The sequence below is a fragment of the Tachyglossus aculeatus genome, chromosome 4, assembly GCF_015852505.1.
Source record: "Tachyglossus aculeatus isolate mTacAcu1 chromosome 4, mTacAcu1.pri, whole genome shotgun sequence".
NCBI classification, from domain to species: domain Eukaryota; kingdom Metazoa; phylum Chordata; class Mammalia; order Monotremata; family Tachyglossidae; genus Tachyglossus; species Tachyglossus aculeatus.
This window is the reverse complement of record NC_052069.1, coordinates 66,857,714-66,875,907: the sequence shown is the minus strand read 5'-3', so window position 1 is coordinate 66,875,907 and position 18,194 is coordinate 66,857,714. Positions and strand designations below refer to the sequence as shown.

The following is an 18,194-nucleotide window of genomic DNA, read 5'->3' as shown; positions in this document are numbered from 1 at the left end:
ACCTCCCCGGGACCGTGGCCGCCCGCTCAACCCAAAGCCAGCGTCCCCCCGGCCGCCGTAATCTGGGCCAAAGTTGAGCCGGTGGCCTTCTGCGGAGTTCTCCCGGCCAGGCCGACCTCTCCCACGCTGCTGCCTGGAGCGACAGAAGGTCTGAGGAGGTCGCGGTTTGGGCCTCTTACCTACAAAGGGGGCTTCCTCCCATTCCTCTGATCGTCTGATTCGATTTGCTGTAAATCCCAAGCAGACATTTACTCCGATGGCAAAAGTGAACAGGGATATCACCTGGGGAAGGAAGAGAAGCCTGCTATCAGCCTACTATCGCAGAGTGGAATCCTAAATCTCCCCAAACTCTGACCCCTCGACAGGCCAGTGCACAGACTTTGAAGCCGCCCCCACCCTCTCCACCCCCAAGCCTCGGTGGCCTCAAACTCCCTAACACCGGAGAGCCCCCAGGAATTCCAAAGGTTGCAGCAGCTGACCAGAGATTGCCGTCTGGCATGCCCAAGATAGGGGAGATCTCTTTTTCCTAAGGGCCGGCGGCTGCAACCCTGCTCCCTACCTGGTGGAATGGCAAGGAATTTCTCTTTGCCATAGCAGAGGGTTCTTGAAAAGCTCGTGCAGACCGCTCTCCTCCTCTTTAATCTGAGCGCACTGTGCGCTTTGGGCTCTGCGTTCAGTCTATTAGCCACAACGGACCCCCACCTGGAGGGTTGACAGCCTCTCTTGATTTGTCCAGGGGCTGTGATGTCACCATGTCCCACTCACAAATCACAGCCCGAGTGCAAGAAGCTGCAAGCATCATCCTCTGTTTCCCCTCCCCTCCTTCCTCCGCCGCCCCCCCAAAAACACACACATACACACACACACACACACACAAGCCTTAATGTGGTTTCCTCTGGCAACGCAAGGCTTTCTTCTGCGGCTGTGGCCAACGAGAGTTCATGTTCATTTTAGTTTCCTCACAAAAACACGGTTCAAAGAGAAACCAAATGCATTCTGCGCTTGGGAGACACGGGCTTGTAGAAGGGAAAGGTTTTTTTCCAACTGGAAACCTTTAAGGGTTGCAGAGAAGTGATTCGATGAAGTTAAAAGCAAAACCTCGTTTTCAGAGACGGACGCTGTGCGCAATTTCTGAAATGAAAAACTCTCCCTGACTTTATCCCTTGTCTTTCTGGCTGTTCAAACAGTTCCGTCTCTGTTGCCACACATTCAGATTGCCCTGTCTTTTCAAATATTTCTCACGGTGAAATCTCCTGGGATTGTAGCAAGCGGCAGAGATAACATTATTTTCCACCAAACTGCAGTGCCCCCGGCTTCTGTTACAACTCCGACAAATAGCTGGCTGGAACAACTGAGACTTTTCCTATCAGAGGGCATAAAACTCAAGGTTCCATTTCCTTTCCTGAACTCTCTCGACTTTTGAGAAGTTTCAGAAGCAGGTTTCTCGAGGAAGGGAAGTCTAATGGTGAATTGAATTATGACTTAGGGTCCAGTTTTGCTAATTATTTGCTAGGGTTAATTATCATTCAAGGTAAAGTAGTTCAACTCTGAAAAGCCTTTTCACCACCCTGTTTACCAACAACTGCCTTTCAAGTGACAGCTACAGGGGTGGTTGAGCTCTGAAATTCTCTTGGACAGTTGTTCTGCCCTTTAAAGTCTCACCTGGAGGGAAAATAGAGGGTTTTGTTGATTTCCTTTTTCTCCAGAGATGGTTCCTAGAGCACAAAGGGGAAGCAGTGTGGCTCAGTGGAAAGAGCTTGGGCTTTGGAGTCAGAGGTCATGGGTTCAAGTCCCGGCTCCACCAATATCCAGCTGTGTGACTTTGGGCAAGTCACTTCACTTCTCTGGGCCTCAGTTCCCTCATCTGTAAAATGGGGTTGAAGACTGTGAGCCACATGGGACAACTGGTAACCCTGTAACCTCCCCATGCTTAGAACAGTGCTTTGCACATAGTAAGCACTTAATAAATGCCATTAAAAAAAAGCAGCAAGTGTGCCATGTGTGTGTATTTGTGTGTGTCCATGTATGTGTGTGTTTCTGTGTGTGTGTGTATGTGCACATATGAGTGTGTGGGTGTAAACAAATATCAGGCTTACCGTGCCATAAAGACTGATTAAGCAATGCCTCTTTGTTCAGATCGAAGCTGAGAGCAGAAAGGCTCTAATATGTTCACAAGGACTGCACATAAGCCAGGTGTTCATTCTGTATTCTAAAACTCAGCTATGGCTGGTTGAAAGGAAGACTACAATGCTAAATGCTCAAATCCTTCCCATCTGACACTGTGGCAAAGATGTCAGGTTTATGAATTGTTCTCTGGAGATTCCTTCACCTGCATGTGCATTGCACTAGTCCAGAAGCTCATATGCTGACATCTGCACTTTGTTTTGCAGGGGTGGGGAGGGCTAGTAAAGAAAAAAATAGCAGGCTGGAAAAGAATGGGTCTCTTTCTACCAATAATTTTATCTTCTTTATCTCAAAATGCCCGAGAAACCACAGGCAAAATTCCCATTCCTTGGGGGCTGCCTGGCTCCCACTTTGGCCTCAGGAATCACGAAAGGTTTCCCAGAAACCTCTCCCCACCAAATTTCCCCTCTTTCACCTTCCCGGGCACCGAGGCTCAACTTTCCAGAAGCCTGTCATATTTGAGATCTGTCCTTGGAAGCAGTGTAACTTACTGGGAAGAGCACTGATCTACGACTCGAGGGACCCGGGTTCTAATTCCAGCTCTGCCACCTGTCTGCTGTGCGACCTTGGGCAAGTTGCTTCACGGCTCTGTGTCTGTTTCTTCGTCTGAAAAATGGGAATGAAATACCTGTTTTCCTTCCCCCTTAGACTGTGGGACAAGAACGGCATCCGATCTGACTAGCTTGTATCTACTCCAGCGCTTAGTATGGTGCTTGGCACATGCTTTACAAATACCACTATTATTATTGATCATTATTCCCCCTAGTCATCCCCTGTGACAGGTAGCCTGCTTTAGCAGAGAGCCACTTTTTGCAAATCGTGTTTTGGCGCTTCTTCCAAGCTACGTAAGGGGCTCTGAAGTGCTTAGACCCTCATTCTTCCAGTGGGGGCCCTCCCCTTCTGCCATCACACTCTGCATAAGGAACTCATTAACCCAAAAAACCCCAGAGCTAAACCGCAGTTAACCAGAACCTTACTACAAATTAACTGCTGCGGAGAGGGAAAGCAGTCTCCTGGCTCCACCTAACTGTGCATGAACTGCACTGGAGCGTAATTATGGAAAAGCTGAGAGAACATGCGACCCTGAATTACATCTATATGCTTGATCCCTACACTTCTCAGGGTCGCACCTGGAAAGTTTCCAGTACTCTACCAGTCTCGGCTATGGGAGGGAGAGTCAAGCAGAGGCTTACAGATTCCATTCCTAGCTTGGTCAGTGGCTAGCGAGTAGCAGGCAATCTGCTACAAGTCAAAACTCTCCTGTTCTGGGCAGCAGCGGGATGGGAGCGAGTCTAGGGTGGAGACTCAAGTTGACTGCGTGGAAGAAGGCAATTCCGGATTTTTACCAAGAAAACTAAATGGATTTACTACCAGAAGGATTGCAGATGTATGTGGGGTGTTCTGGGAGAGATGTGTCTGCAGAGTCTCTATGGATCGGAGATGACTCGACAGCACAAGAAAAGATGAGCTCTGTTCCTACAACTGCCATTATTTAAGAAAAAAATTAAATGTTTGAAGGTAGTCATGGTAGCTCCAAGGTAAGTAAGTAGGTCAGACATAGTCCCTGTTCCACTCTACAGGTAGCTCACATGGGAATAGGCTTCAACTTGCCAACTTGTACTTCCCAAGCGCTTAGTACAGTGCTCTGCACACAGTAAGCACTCAATAAATACAATTGAATGAATGAATTAACTCCAGTGGTTGTTCTGGCCTGGGGATTACCCTCAGCCAGGCTGAACCTTCTGAACCCCCTCTCATATTCATTCAATTGCATCTATTGAGCGCTTACTTGTGCAGAGCACTGTACTAAGCACTTGAATTAGACCTGTCTCTCACATCATTAGACCTGACTCTCACATTAGACCTGCTTCTCACATTAGACCTGCTTCTCATATTAGACCTGCATAGGCTCTCTATGCTTGTTGTTTCCCTGAAAAATAAAATTTTTAATTTATTTATAGCCCACAGACGCTCACTCTCCCCACCTTCATCTCTTCCAAGAGAACTTCCCCGACTAAGCCCTCTTCCTCTTCTCCAACTCTCTTTGGCATCACCCATGGGCTTGGTTTTGCACCCTGTATTCTCCTCTCCCTCACACAGAATGTCTGATTCCCTCAATAATAAATAATAATAATAATGACGACATTTGTTAAGTGCTTACTGTATGCAAAGCACTGTTCTAAGCACTGGGGAGATGCAAGGTGATCAGGTTGTACCACGTGGGGCTCACAGTCTTAATCCCCATTTTACAGATGAGGTAACTGAGGCTCAGAGAAGTGAAGTGTGACTTGCCCAAGGTCACACAGCAGACATGTGGCAGAGCTGGGATTGGAACCCATGACCTCTGGCTCCCAAGCCCGGGCTTTTTCCACTGAGCCATGCTGCTTTTCATGTAACCTCATTGTGGACAGCGCTTAGTACAGTGCTCTGCACACCGTAAGCATTCAATAAATACGATTGAATGAATAAGATTGAATGACAGGGAATGTGACTGCCAACTCTGTTATACTGTACTCTCCCAAGTGCTCTCAGTACAGTGTTCTACACACAGTACGTGCTCAATGAATATGACTGATTATTTTATTATGTGTGCCTTGTGAACAAAGAATCATGTTTACCAACTCTGTCGTATTCTCCCAGATACTCAGTACAGTGCTCTGCCCAGACTAAATGCTTAACAAATACTATCGATTGATTGCTTAGAAAATCCAACTAAATTAGCTGAAAAATGTTACATAACATTCTAGAGGAAATAATAATTGGGGTATTTGCTAAAGGCTTACTCCATACCAAGCACTTTACTAAGTGCCAGGGTAGTTACCAGAAAATCAGGTTGGACTCAGTCCCTGTCCCACATAGGTCACACAATCTAGGGGCGTGGGGGTGGGAACCGATATTTCATCCCCATTTTACAGATGAAGAAGCAGATCAGTCAATCATTCAATTGGTCAATCGTATTTACTGAGGGGAAGAAAAAGCCCAGGCAGGGGTGACCACAGAAAAGATAATCACTGGCCATACCATTTTGAGCCAGGGCGACGGGTCCTGGATGACACTGAAATGGGATCAAGCAAATTCCAAGAGTCTTACGAGGTTTTCTTACTTTTTTTCTCTAGATGGTGAGCTTGTTATGGGCAGGGAACGTGTCCACTGACTCTGTTCTACTGCTCTGCACATAAGATTGCAGAGCAGTGCACTAAGAGCTTGGGGGAGCACAATATAACAATAAAGAGACACATTCCCTGCTCACAGTGAGCTTACAGTCTACAGTTAAGTGGCTTGCACCAGGTCACACAGCAGACAAACGACAGAGTCACGATTAGAACCCAGGCCTCTTCACTACTGGTCTTGTTTGCAATCCACTAAGCCACGGTGCTTGTACTGTCTCTGCCTAATTGAGTAATTCTGGGAGTCCATTTCAGGCAGGGGAGAGCTCCCAGCTCCCAGCACCAGGAGTGAAGTGCAATTGCCCACCTTTGCCTTAAAACTTTTGTTCTATCATCCAGGCTTGGCTTTGTCCCACTATGTAATAATAATAATAATAATAATAATGGCATTTATTAAGCGCTTACTATGTGCAAAGCACTGTTCTAAGTGCTGGGGAGGTTACAAGGTGATCAGGTTGTCCCAGTCTGATCCCCATTTTTACAGATGAGGGAACTGAGGCCCAAAGAAGTTAAATGACTTGCCCAGAGTCACACAGCTGACAATTGGCAGAGCTGGGATTTGAACCCATGACCTCTGACTCCAAAGCCCGTGCTCTTTTCCACTGAGCCATGCTGCTTCTCTATGTGGCTACTGCTTGGGTAACCGGCTATCATCCATCCATCCAACCTCATCAAACATCAGACAGAAGAAAGCTCCCTGGGATGACCGCTGCCCCAGTGTCTGTGAGTGGGCCAGCGATACCGTCTCCAAATCACAAATTCTCCCAGAGGCAGTTAATGGCACACACAGAAGAAAAATGCTTTTCAGAAGAATATCTGCTTCTCCAAGGCAAATGGGGGTGCAGTAGAAGCATTCTGTTTGCTCTCCGGTTAGTATAAAACTCGACTATAACGCAGTAGTGTGTATATAGCTTAATTTATATACAGTAGTTGCATTTATCCTGCAGTCTAAATGTACAGTGTATCTTTTCATGAAAAGATTCTATGAATCTCTATTCCTGCACCCTTTTTAGCATTAAAAAGAGTGCTGGCTAATGGTGAAAATTGTGTTTCCTGATTCCCCAACAGCTTTTGACAAGCAGCTTCCTTGGGGGAGTTTCTCTAAAATGGAGATGATGCCATTTGTTTTCTTCTTCGTAGTATGGCCTCCCATAGAGAAACCACTAATCACGATTCTCCCTCTCAGTTCATGATCTAAAGTAAACGTTCCAGCAGAATCGCCCCGACTGCTGTATTTATAGAACAGCAAAAAGGGATCACAGTCCTGTAGTCGGTTAGTTACGGTGATTGTTGAGCAACCGTGCATTCAGACACCAGCATCGACGCAACGCTTGTCCCATTCCAGCTTCATCGGTTGGGACGTACGCAGAAGATGGACCACAGCAAGACACCTAAACAGCTATTCCGTGATGCGTTAAAACGGGGTGGATGAAAGAAGTTCTTTAAAGACAAAATAATGCAAAACCCTAAGTGTTTTGGCAAGCACTGGAAAATTGAGACAGACTCAGAAGATGGATCAGCCTGGCAGGCAGCGATCAGGAATGTGGAACGCATATGGGAAGATTTTGACACAGAGAGGGAAAAATGAAAACAGTAACAGGCACTGTGGGTAACAAATGCAACAATGAAGCGATGGGGCAATGCTTCCCATGCCACTGGGTAGAAGGCATTGTTCCTCCAGAGGTAAGATCTTATCTGGGCAAGTCACTTCACTTCTCTGATCCTCAGTTCCCTCATCTGTAAAATGGGGATTGAGAGTGTGAGCCTCACATGGGACAGGGACTGTGTCCAACCCGATTTGTTTGTACCCACCCCAGAGCTTAGCACAGTGCCTAGCACATAGTAAGCGCTTAACAGATACCACAATTATTATTATTATCATTCATTCATTCATTCAATCATACTTATTGAGCACTTACTGTGTGCAGAGCACTGTACTAAGCACTTGGGAAGTACAAGTTGGCAACATATAGAGATGGTCCCTACCCAACAGTGGGCTCACAGTCTAGAAGGACTGTGTGCAAAGCACTGTACTAAGCCCTTGAGAGAGTATAATGTAATAACAAACAGAAGCATTCCCTGCCCACCGTGAGCTCAGAATGTAGAGTGGGAGACAGACAATATACATACATACATACATAAATACATACATACATACATACATATATAAATAACTAAATAAATTACAGATCTATACAGATATGTACATTCGTGGTGTGGGGTTGGAAGGGAGGGTGAATGAAGGGAGCCAGTCAGGGTAGTGCAGAAGGGAGTGGGAGATAAATAAATAAATACATAAATACATAAATAACTAAATTCCAGATCTATACAGATATGTGCATTCGTGCTGTGGGGTTGGAAGGGAGGGAGAATGAAGGGAGCCAGTCGGTCAGAAGGGAGTGGGAGAAGGGGAAAGGAAGGCTTAGTCAGGGAAGGCCTTTTGGAGGAGATGTGCCTTCAATAAGGCTTTGAAGTGGAGAAGAGCAATAATCTGTCTGATATGAGGAGGGAGGGCATTCCAGGCCAGAGGTAGGACATGGGCGAGAAATCTGCGGTGAGATAGACGAGATTGAGGTACAGCAAGAAGATCAACATTAGGTGAATGACATGTGCTGGCTGGGTTGTAGTGGGAGAATAGAGAGGTGAGGTAGAAGGGGGCAAGGTGATTGAGTGCTTTAAAGCCAATGGTGAGGAGTTTTTGTTTGATACGGAGGTGGATGGGCAACCACTGGAGGGGTGGGAAAACAGGGTCTGAACGTTTTCAAAGAAAAATGATCCGAGCAGCAAAATGGATTATGGACTTGAGAGGGGAGAGACAGGAGGCTGGGAGGTCAGCAAGAAGGGGCTGATACAATAATCAAGGTGTTAAACAATCAATGGTATTTACTGAACACTTACTGTGTGCAGAACACTGTACTAAGCACGGCTTAGTGGAAAGAGCCTGGGTTCGGGAGGCAGAGGTCATGGGTTTTAATCCCGCTTCTGCCACTTGTCAGCTGTGAGAATTTGGGCAAGCCACTTACCTTCCCTGGGCCTCAGTTCCCTCATCTGTAAAATGGGAATGAAGCCTGTGGGCCCTACGTGGGACACCTGATTACCTTGTATCTACTCCAGTGCTTAGAACAGTGCTTTTCACACAGTTAAGCACTTAACAAATGCCAACATTATTCTTATTGTTATTACAATAAAACAGAGTTAGTAGATACATTCTAGACTGTGAGCCTGCTGTTGGGTAGGGACCATCTCTATATGTTGCCAACTTGTACTCCCCAAGCGCTTAGTACAGTGCTCTGCACATAGTATGTGCTCAATAAATACGATTGAATGAATGAATGAATGAATACATTTGCTGCCCACAATGAACTTACAGTCTAGAGTGGGAGATAGACAATAATAGAAATAAATAAATTACGGATACATGCATAAATAGTGTGGGGCTGAGGGAGTGGTGAATAAAGGGAACAAATCCAAATACAAAGGCAATGCGGAACGGAGGGGGAGAAGGGGAAATGAGGGCCAGTTCAGGGAAGGCTTCTCAGAGGAGATGTGCCTTCAATTAGGCTTGAAGATGGGAAGAGGGATCATCTGTCGGATATGAAGAGGGAGGGAATTCCAGGCCAGAGGCAGGATGTGGGCAAGAGGGAGAGGGCGAGATAGATGAGATTGAGGTAGAGTGAGTAGGTTGGCATTACAGGAGTGAAGTGGGTGGGCTGGGTTGTAGTAGAAATTCAGGGAGGTAAGGTAGTAAGTGCTTAACAAATACCATAATTATTATTATTATAGGAGGTGGCAAGTTGATTGAGTGCTTTAAAGCTTATGGTAAGGAATTTTCATGTAATGCGGAGGTGGATGGTTCTTGAAGAGTGGGGAAACACGGACTGAATGTTTTTATAGAAAAATAATCCAGGCAAGCAGAGCAAAGTATGGCCTGGAGTGGGGAGAGACAGGAAGCAATGAGGTCAGAAAGGAGGCTGATGCAGTAGTAATAGGGGTTTGGCATATGCACGTTGCAGTAGAGGGAATGGGTGTTAGCATCAGAGGTTTCCTGTGTTTTCTGAAAAATAGTTGAGGTGTTGCAATATGCTAACCACCACCAGTGAATTCCATATGCAATGGGAAATGGAAAGTGCAGACTCGCGGCATAAAAAAACCTAAATAAATAAGGATTTACAGTCTAAACTGGGTAGAAAATTTGCGGCTGCCAAGAGAAGAACATTTTGGCTCCAAAGTGCCGAGACTGTATACATGACCCAATTGCTCTTGCAGGCGTGTGGTTAAAACACACACCATTAAAGATATTACTAAGCATCCTAAAGAAATAACCAACACTAACAATTAATGCTGCCCCACCGACAGCGTAGTTCAAAAGGGCTCTGAAAATTGCGTCTTTCATTTTCTACTTGGGGAAAAAAATCCTCCAGGCTTTTGCAGGTATTACACACACAGACACACACACACTCACATAGGTTGCCACCGTGGCAAGCAACTTGGCCTAGTGGAAAAAGCATGGGCCTGGACATCAGAAAGACCTTGATTCTAATCCTATCTCCACCACTTGTCTTCTAAGTGTTCTTGGGCAGGTCATTTAACTTCTCTGTGCCTTAGTTACTTCCTCTGTAAAATGGGGACTAATAATAATAACTGTGGAATTTTTTGAGCACTTACTATGTGCCAGGCACTGTTATAAGCCCTGGGGTGGCATGGCTCAGTGGAAAGAGCCCGGGCTCGGGAGTCAGAGATCATGGGTTCTAATCCTGACTCTGCCACATGTTTGCTGTGTGACCTTGGGCAAGTCACTTAACTTCTCTGAGCCTCAGTTCCCTCATCTGTAAAATGGGGATGAAGACTGTAAGCCTCACATGGGACAACCTGATCACCTTGTATCCCCCCAGCGCTTAGAACAGTGCTTGGAACATAGTAAGTGCTTAACACCATCATTATTATCATTATTATTATTATTATTATTATACAAGCAAATCAGATAGGATGCCGTTCCTGTCCCACATGGGGCTCTCAGTCTTAATCCCCATTTCACAGATGAGGGAACTGAGGCACAGAGAACTGAAGTGGCTTGCCCAAGGTCACAGAGCAGACAAGTGGCAGAGCTGGGATTAGAACTGGCTTCTGTGAGCCCCTTATGGGACAAAGACTTTATCTAACCTGATTAGCTTGTCTCTAGCCCAGAGCTTAGTGCTGTGTCTGGCATATAGAATGGATAGAGCCCAGGCCTGAGAGTCAGAAGGTTGTGGGTTCTCATCCCGCCTGTGCCACTTGTCTGCTTGGGAAAGTCACTTTACTGCTCTGTGCCTCAGTTACCTCACCTGTAAAATGGGGGTTGAGACTGTGAGCCCCACGTGGGACAGGGACTGTGTCCAACCTGATTTGGCAGTAACTACCCCAGCACTTGATATAGTGCCTTGCACACAGTAAGTGCTTAACAAACACAATAATTATTATTATTATACTATGGTAAGCACTTAAAAAGCACCATAAAAAAAAAACTTTGGGAGAGAGGAGTTTCCCTGTTCTGAGGCCTTGAACTCAGTAGCGAGACATTTCTCACCTTGGAAGTCAACAGGACCAGTCGTGGCTCAGTGGAAAGAGCCCGGGTTTGGGAGTCAGACTGGGTCATGGGTATGAATCCCGACTCCACCGCTTGTCAGCTGTGTGACTTTGAGCAAGTCACTTCACTTCTCAGTGCCTCAGTTCCCTCATCTGTAAAATGGGGATTAAGACTGTGAGCCCCACGTGGGACAACTGTGACTACCTTGTATCCCTCCAAGCGCTTAGAACAGGGCTTTGCACATAGTAAGCACTTAACAAATACCAACATTATTATATGGATTTCCACCCCACCCCGACCCTGAGGGAAAGGTGGGAATGCAGGAGATGATGAGGGGGTGAAGGGAGAGGAGATGGGGAGAGGTCAGGCTTAAAGCCTCCATGGTGGTGACAAGAAAGCAATGCTGGGAAGAAACAGGTCTGAAAAGGGCTGTGGGGAGAAGCAGAGATTCCAGGCTCACTCGCCTCCCTCCCCTCTTCCCCAGTGACCAGAGTGAACTTTAAGGAGCAAAAGGCCATGTGCATCACTATCCTGCTCCACAGAAAGGTGGGCTTGACAAAACGGGGGGTAGCAGGCCGATAGACGGAGAGATCCTGAGGCCAGGGACAACTTTCCAGGGCCAATCCCCTTGGTCACCTGCCAGTTTAGGTCTCATCGTTCCCACTGTGCAGTCAAAGCCACAGTCCTTTCCCTGCAGGAAGCCATGCCCAGGACAGGAGGCCTTCACCAATCGATCAACTGATGACATTTATCGAGCGCTTACTGTACGCAGAGCATTGAAATAAGCTCTCTGGAGAGCACAATATAACAGAGTTGATAATAATAATATTTGAGAAGCAGCATGGTTTAGCAGAAAGAGCATGGGCTTGAGAGTCAGAGGTCGTGCGTTCTAATCCTGGCTCCGCCACTTGTCAGCTGGGTGACTTTGGGTAAGTCACAACTTCTCTGTGCCTTAGTTACTACATCTGTAATACAGGGATTAAGACTGTGAGCCCCACGTGGAACAACCTAATTACCTTGCATCTACCCCAGTGCTTAGAACAGTGCTTGGCACATAGTAAGTGCTTAACAAATACCAGCATTATTATTATTATTATTATTAATTGTGGTATTTGTTTAGCACTTACTCTGTGTGCCGGGGTTGATACAAGGTAATCAGGTTAGGCACTTTCCCTGCCCAGAACGAAGAGACTCTGAAATTTATTCATTCAGTCATATTTATTGAACGCTTACTGTGTTCAGATCACTGTACTTCCAAGAGGGTCTCTTCCGCTCAGCCCCCGGGCATCACTTGGGCCGCCATCATTTCAGGGCGGCCAACAGCAATGTGGCCTGGGTCTGGCATCACCTGCCGGCAACAAAGTCAGCCAGAGCCGGAGCACAGAGAGAGGGACACCGGTTGGTGGGCTGGAACCCAGACCAAGACTCCCGGACCTCTAAATATGCCGGACCCTTGGTCCCCTTGCCCCCAGCCCCGCTTCCGAGCTAGGCCTGACTGTATCGAGAGGCGTGGCCTGGGGGACAGGGCCCAAGAAATGGAGTTGGGACACACATTTCTAGGCCCATGCTCTGCTCCTTGTCTGCCCTGTGACCCTGGGCAGGCCCCTTAATATTCCTCAGTTGACTTACGAAGGGAGCCTCTTCCTTCAGTAGATCAATCTGTCCCATGGGCCTGAAAGTCAGAAGGACCTGGGTTCTAATCCCAGCTCTGCTTCTTGCCCGCTGTGTGACCTTGGGCCAATCAGTTCACTTCTCTGGGCTTCTATTACCTCATCTGTAAAATGGGGATTAAGCTAAGAGCCCCCTGTGGGTCAGGGACTGCATCCAAACTGATTTACTTATAATAATAATAATAGTAATAATAACAATAATAATAATAATAATAATAATAGCATTTATTACGAATTTAGTATGTGCAAAGCACTGTTCTAAGTGCTGGGGAAGTTACAAGGTGATCCGGTTGTCCCTAAATCTTAATCCCCATTTTACTGATGAGATAACTGAGGCACAGAGAAGTTAAGTGACTTGCCCAAAGTCACACAGCTGACATTTGGCGGAGCCGGAATTTGAACCCATGACTTCTGACTCCAAAGCCCATGCTCTTTCCACTGAGCATGCTGCTTCTTTACCCCACTTGTTTCTACCCTAGCATTTCATACAGTACCTGGAGCATAGTAAGCACTTAACAAATGCCACAATTATTGTTATTATTTGAGTGCTTTTTGCATGTGGAAGGAAGCAGCATGGCTCTGTGGAAAAATCCCGGGTTTGGGAGTTAGAGGTCATGGGTTCTAGTCCAGGCTCCACCACTTGTCAACTGTGTGACTTTGGGTAAGTCACTTAACTTCTCTTAGCCTCAATTACCTCATCTGTAAAATGGGGATTAAGACTGGGAGCCCCACGTGGTACAACCTGCTCACCTTGCATCCACCCTAGCGCTTAGTACAATGCTTTGCACATAGTAAGCATTTAACAAACACCATCCTTATTATTATTATTACTAAGCACCTGGGAGAATACAGCACAATAAAGTCGGTAGACAGCATTTCCTGCCCTCAAGGAAGCAGCTAAGAAGCAGCATGGCCTAGTGGAAAGAGCACAGACCTGGGAATCATGGGACCTGAGTGTTTTCTAATCCTAGCTCTGCCACTTGCCTGCCGTGTGACCTTGGACAAGTCACTTAACCTCTCTGGGCTTCAGTTTCCTCACCTGCATAATGGAGATTAAGACTGTGAGCCCATGTGGGGGACAGACTGTGTCCAACCTGATCACCTTGTCTTTACTTGTCCAGCAATTCGTGCAGTGCCTGGCATACTACGGTAAGCACTTAACCAATACCATAAAAACAAACGACAAAAAAGGAGCTTAGAGTATAAGAGGAAGGAACAGTCAGGGAAAAGGAACACCTTTAGAATCCAGCCCACTAAAATCAGTGGCAGGCTTGGAAGAGTCTCATAAACAGAATTCCCTCCAAGATCATCTCACCTTTTGCTTTCAGCTCTACTAGGCAGAAAATAGAGCTCCCCTCGCCCCAGTAGGTTACAAGAGGCTGTAACCATCATCAATCGTATTTATTGAGCGCTTACTGTGTGCAGAGCACTGTACTAAGCGCTTGGGAAGTACAAGTTGGCAACATATAGAGACAGTCCCTACCCAACAGTGGGCTCACAGTCTAAAAGGGGGAGACGGAGAACAAAACCAAACATACTAACAAAATAAAATAAATAGAATAGATGTGTACAAGTAAAATCAATAAATAAATAAATAGAGTAAAAAATATGTACAAGCATATATACATATATACAGGTGCTGTGGGGAAGGGAAGGAGGTAAGATGGGGGGATGGAGAGGGGGACGAGGGGGAGAGGAAGGAAGGGGCTCAGTCTGGGAAGGCCTCCTGGAGGAGGTGAGCTCTCAGTAGGGCCTTGAAGGGAGGAAGAGAGCTAGCTTGGCGGATGGGCAGAGGGAGGGCAAACCAACCAACCAACAAGCAGTGAAGCCTGGATATCAGGGGTCTGTGATGGGGGTGCGAGGCGTTCGGCTGGCTTAAGAATGTGTCTGGGCTTCCCGTCAGTTCTACCAATCCAAGGCGAAGGGGTTGAACTATAGACCAACATGGTACTGCCTTCCCCCGCCGGTCATATGACTCAGTCTGACGCCAACCTTGTCCCCAATCCTGACGCACGTCCACGTCCGTGAGGTCCCGAAGCAGACATCAGGGTGGGCATTGGGGTCACAAACAGGAGCACCCCAGGTTACCTGGGATGGAATAACAGGCTTCCTCCCTGGGTTGGGTCAGGAAAGGGTCACAGCATTCCCCAGCCCAGGGGTAGCCCTGGACTGCTGATGGCCCCAGGGGCCACCTGACCAATTCATTCATTCATTAGAAGCATGAATGGAAGGAATCAGCGGAATCAGTGGAAAGAGCATGGCTTTGGAGTCAGAGGTCATGGGTTCAAATCCCAGCTCTGCCAATTGTCAGCTGTGTGACCTTGGGCAAGTCACTTCACTTCTCTGTGCCTCAGTTACCTGATCTGTAAAATGGGGATTAAGACTGTGAGCCTCCCATGGGACAACCTGATCACCTTGTAACCTCCCCAGCGCTTAGAACAGTGCTCTGCACATAGTAAGCACTTATTAAATGCCATTATTATTATTATTATTCAATCGTATTTATTGAGTTCTTACTGTGTGCACCATACTAAGAGCTTGAGAGAGTTCAATACAACAATAAACAGATGCATTCCCTGCCCACAGTGAGCTTCCAGTCTAGAAGGGGAAATAGATATTGTTGCCAACTTGTACTTCCCAAATGCTTAGTACAGTGCTCTGCACACAGTAAGTGCTCAATAAATACGATTGAATGACTGAATATTATTAGAAATAGAAAAGGATGAGCCCTTCCGTGGCCAGAATGGCCCCCTCAGGCCCACTCAGGAAAGGGCAAAGGAAAGTAAAACCCAGATTTCCTTGTCACTGTTTCATTAAATTAAACGAAACCACCAAAGGCGGGGGAAGGCTAGTCTTTTCCTGCTTTCCCCACTCCAGGGGCTGCTCCGGAGCCTGGCCTGATGAGCTGGGACAGAAGAAGAAAACGAGTGTTTGTGTCCCCATTGAACAGTCCGTATGCCTGGGGTCAGCTTGAGTTTCTTCCCCAGCGCTTCAGAGAAAGTCCCATATCCATCTTCCTCAACACCTCCCCCTTCTTGGAAGTTTAGACCACCTAATACTTTAATAATAATGACGGTAATTGTTAAGGGCTTACTAGGTGCCAAGCACCATTCGAAGCTCTGGCGTAGGTACAAATTAATCAGATTGGAAACAGTCCCTGTCCCACATGGGGCTCACATGCTTAATCCCCGTTTCCCTGATGAGGTAACTCAGGCCCAGTGAAGTGAATTGGACAAGGTCACACAGCAGTTGCAAGGCAGAGCCAGGCTTAGAACCCAGGTCCTCCCAACTCCCAGGCCCATGCTTTATTCATTCATTCATTCATTCATTGGTATTTATTGAGCGCTTACTGTGTGGAGAGCTCTGTACTAAGCGCTTGGGAAGTACAAGTTGGCAACATAGAGAGACGGTCCCTACCCAACAGCAGGCTCACAGTCTAGAAGGGAGAGACAGACAACAAAACAAAACATATTAACAAAGTAAAATGAATAGAATAAATATGTACAAGTAAAATAAATAAATAAATAGAGTAATAAATATGTACATACATATATACATATATACAGGTGCTGTGGGGATGGGAAAGAGGTAAGGTGGGGGGGATGGGGGGGGAGGAAGGAGGGGGCTTAGTCTGGGAAGGCCTCCTGGAGGAGGTGAGCTCTCAGTAGAGCTTTGAAGGGAGGAAGAGAGCTAGCTTGGCGTATGTGCGGAGGGAGGGCATTCCAGGCCAGGTGGTGGATGTGGGCCAGGGGTCGACGGCGGGACAGGCAAGAACGAGGCAGCCACGCTGCTTCCGTACTACTTTAAACTATGAGGTGATCCATCAGTAGCCATTATAATCCTCCCATCTTGTCTTATGCTGTCGAGTTGCCTGTGAACCATGAACACATCTCTCCCACAACTGCCTCACCTCCACCTGCAATGGCTCTGGTAGTGTATCCATAGAGTTTTATTGGTAAAAATATGGACGTGGTTTTTCACTGCCTTCTTCTGCACAATAAACCTGAGTCTCCATCCTCGACTCTCTCCCGTGCTGCTGCCGTCGCCCAGCACAGGTGAGTTTTGACTTGTAACAGATTGCCACTCGCTAGCCACTGCCCAAGCTAGGAATGGAACGGTTATGCCTCTGTTTGACTCTCCCTCCCATAGCCGAGACTGGTAGGGTACTGGAAACTCTCCAGGTGCCACCCTGGGAGGGTATAAACCTCCCGTAGATCATATCAACTTGAAGGATTTTGCCTCAACGTCTCGTAATGAAAAATGGGCCAATCCATAGTGGAACCGTTATCGACCCTTGAGGGCGGAGGAGACCGCATTGAGCAACGTGGCCTGGGAGAAAGGGCACAGTACATGGAGTTGGAACACACACTTCTGTGTCCATCCTGATTACCTTGCATCTTCCCAGCACTTAGAACAGTGCTTGGCACATAGTGTTTAACAAATACTATGTATTATTATTACTATTAGTCCCAGGTCTTCCCCTTACCTGCTCTGTGACCCTGGGCAGGCCACTTTTAACATTCTGGGCCTAGGTTCGCTCGTCTGTAAAATGTTTTCCCTTTCTCTCTTATTTTTATGGTATTTGTTAAGCACTTACTATGTGCCAAGCACTGTACCCACTGTTCAGGGGTAGATACAAGCTAATCAGGTTGGACGCAGTTCCTGTCCCACCTGGGGCTCACAGTCTTTGTTCCCATTTTATAGATGAGGTAACTGAGTCACAGAGAAGCAAAGTGACATGCCCAAGGCCTTTCAGAAGATAAGTGTCGGAGCAGGATTAGAACCCAGGTCCTATTTGTTAAACGCATACTAAGTGTCAAGCACTGCTCGAAGGGCTGGGGTAGATACAAGCTAATCAGGGTGGACACAGTCCCTATCCCACATGGGGCTCACAGTTTTAACCCTATCTTACAGATGATGTAACTGAGGCACAGAGAAGTTAAGTGATATGCCCAAGGGCACACAGCAGACAAGTGTCTGCATCAAACGAAAACTCCTCACTATTGGCTTTAAAGCACTTAATCACCTTGCTTCCTTCTACCTCACCTTCCTACTCTCCTACTACAACCCAGCCCACATGCTTCGTTCCTCTAAGGCTTACCTTCTCACTGTACTTCAGTCTCATCTATCTTGCCATCTATCTCGCTGCCAACCTCTAGCCCCCATCCTACCTTTTACCTGGAATGCCCTCTCTCCTCATATCAAACAGATGATTGCTCTCCCCAACTTCAAAACCTTATTGAAGGCACATCTCCTCCAAGAAGCCTTCCCTGACTAAGCCCTCCTCTCCCCGTCTCTCCCTTCCTGCTGCTCTTACTTGCTCCTTTATTCATCCTCCCTCCCCTTCCTCATAACATATATGTATACATCTGTTTATATCTGTAATTTTTTTATCTATTTAGTCATACGAATGTCTGTCTCCCCCTCTAGACTGTGAGCTTGTTTTGGGCAGGAATGTGTCTGATGTTATATTGCACTCTCTCGAGTGTTTAGTACAGTGCTTTGCACACAGTACGTGCTCAATAAATGTGATTGAATGAATGAATGAAGTGGTGGAGCTGGGATTAGAAATAGGGTCCTTCTGATTTCCAGGCCTGTGCTCTATTCACT

At 46.7% G+C, this 18,194-nt stretch overlaps 1 protein-coding gene and 1 non-coding gene across 4 annotated transcripts in view; one reads left to right on the top strand and one right to left on the bottom strand.

Moving 5' to 3' along the window:
* The window catches only part of ENPP2 (ectonucleotide pyrophosphatase/phosphodiesterase 2), a 188,687-nt gene that overhangs the window by 140,990 nt on the left and 29,503 nt on the right, over positions 1-18,194 (bottom strand). For 2 of the 3 annotated variants that reach the window (XM_038745050.1, XM_038745052.1), the window contains exons 1-2: positions 560-656; positions 180-282 (exon numbers count right to left, since the gene is read on the bottom strand). In XM_038745050.1, coding sequence (XP_038600978.1) covers positions 180-282; positions 560-592 — 136 coding nt within the window. In that variant the 5' untranslated portion in view covers positions 593-656. Of the gene's footprint in view, positions 1-179; positions 283-559; positions 657-18,194 lie in introns of those variants that run through there. The other variant, XM_038745051.1, reaches the window with a different exon arrangement.
* LOC119928081 lies at positions 3,297-3,434 on the top strand. The gene has a single exon (XR_005451037.1). It is a non-coding gene; the product is annotated as a small nucleolar RNA SNORA7 (small nucleolar RNA).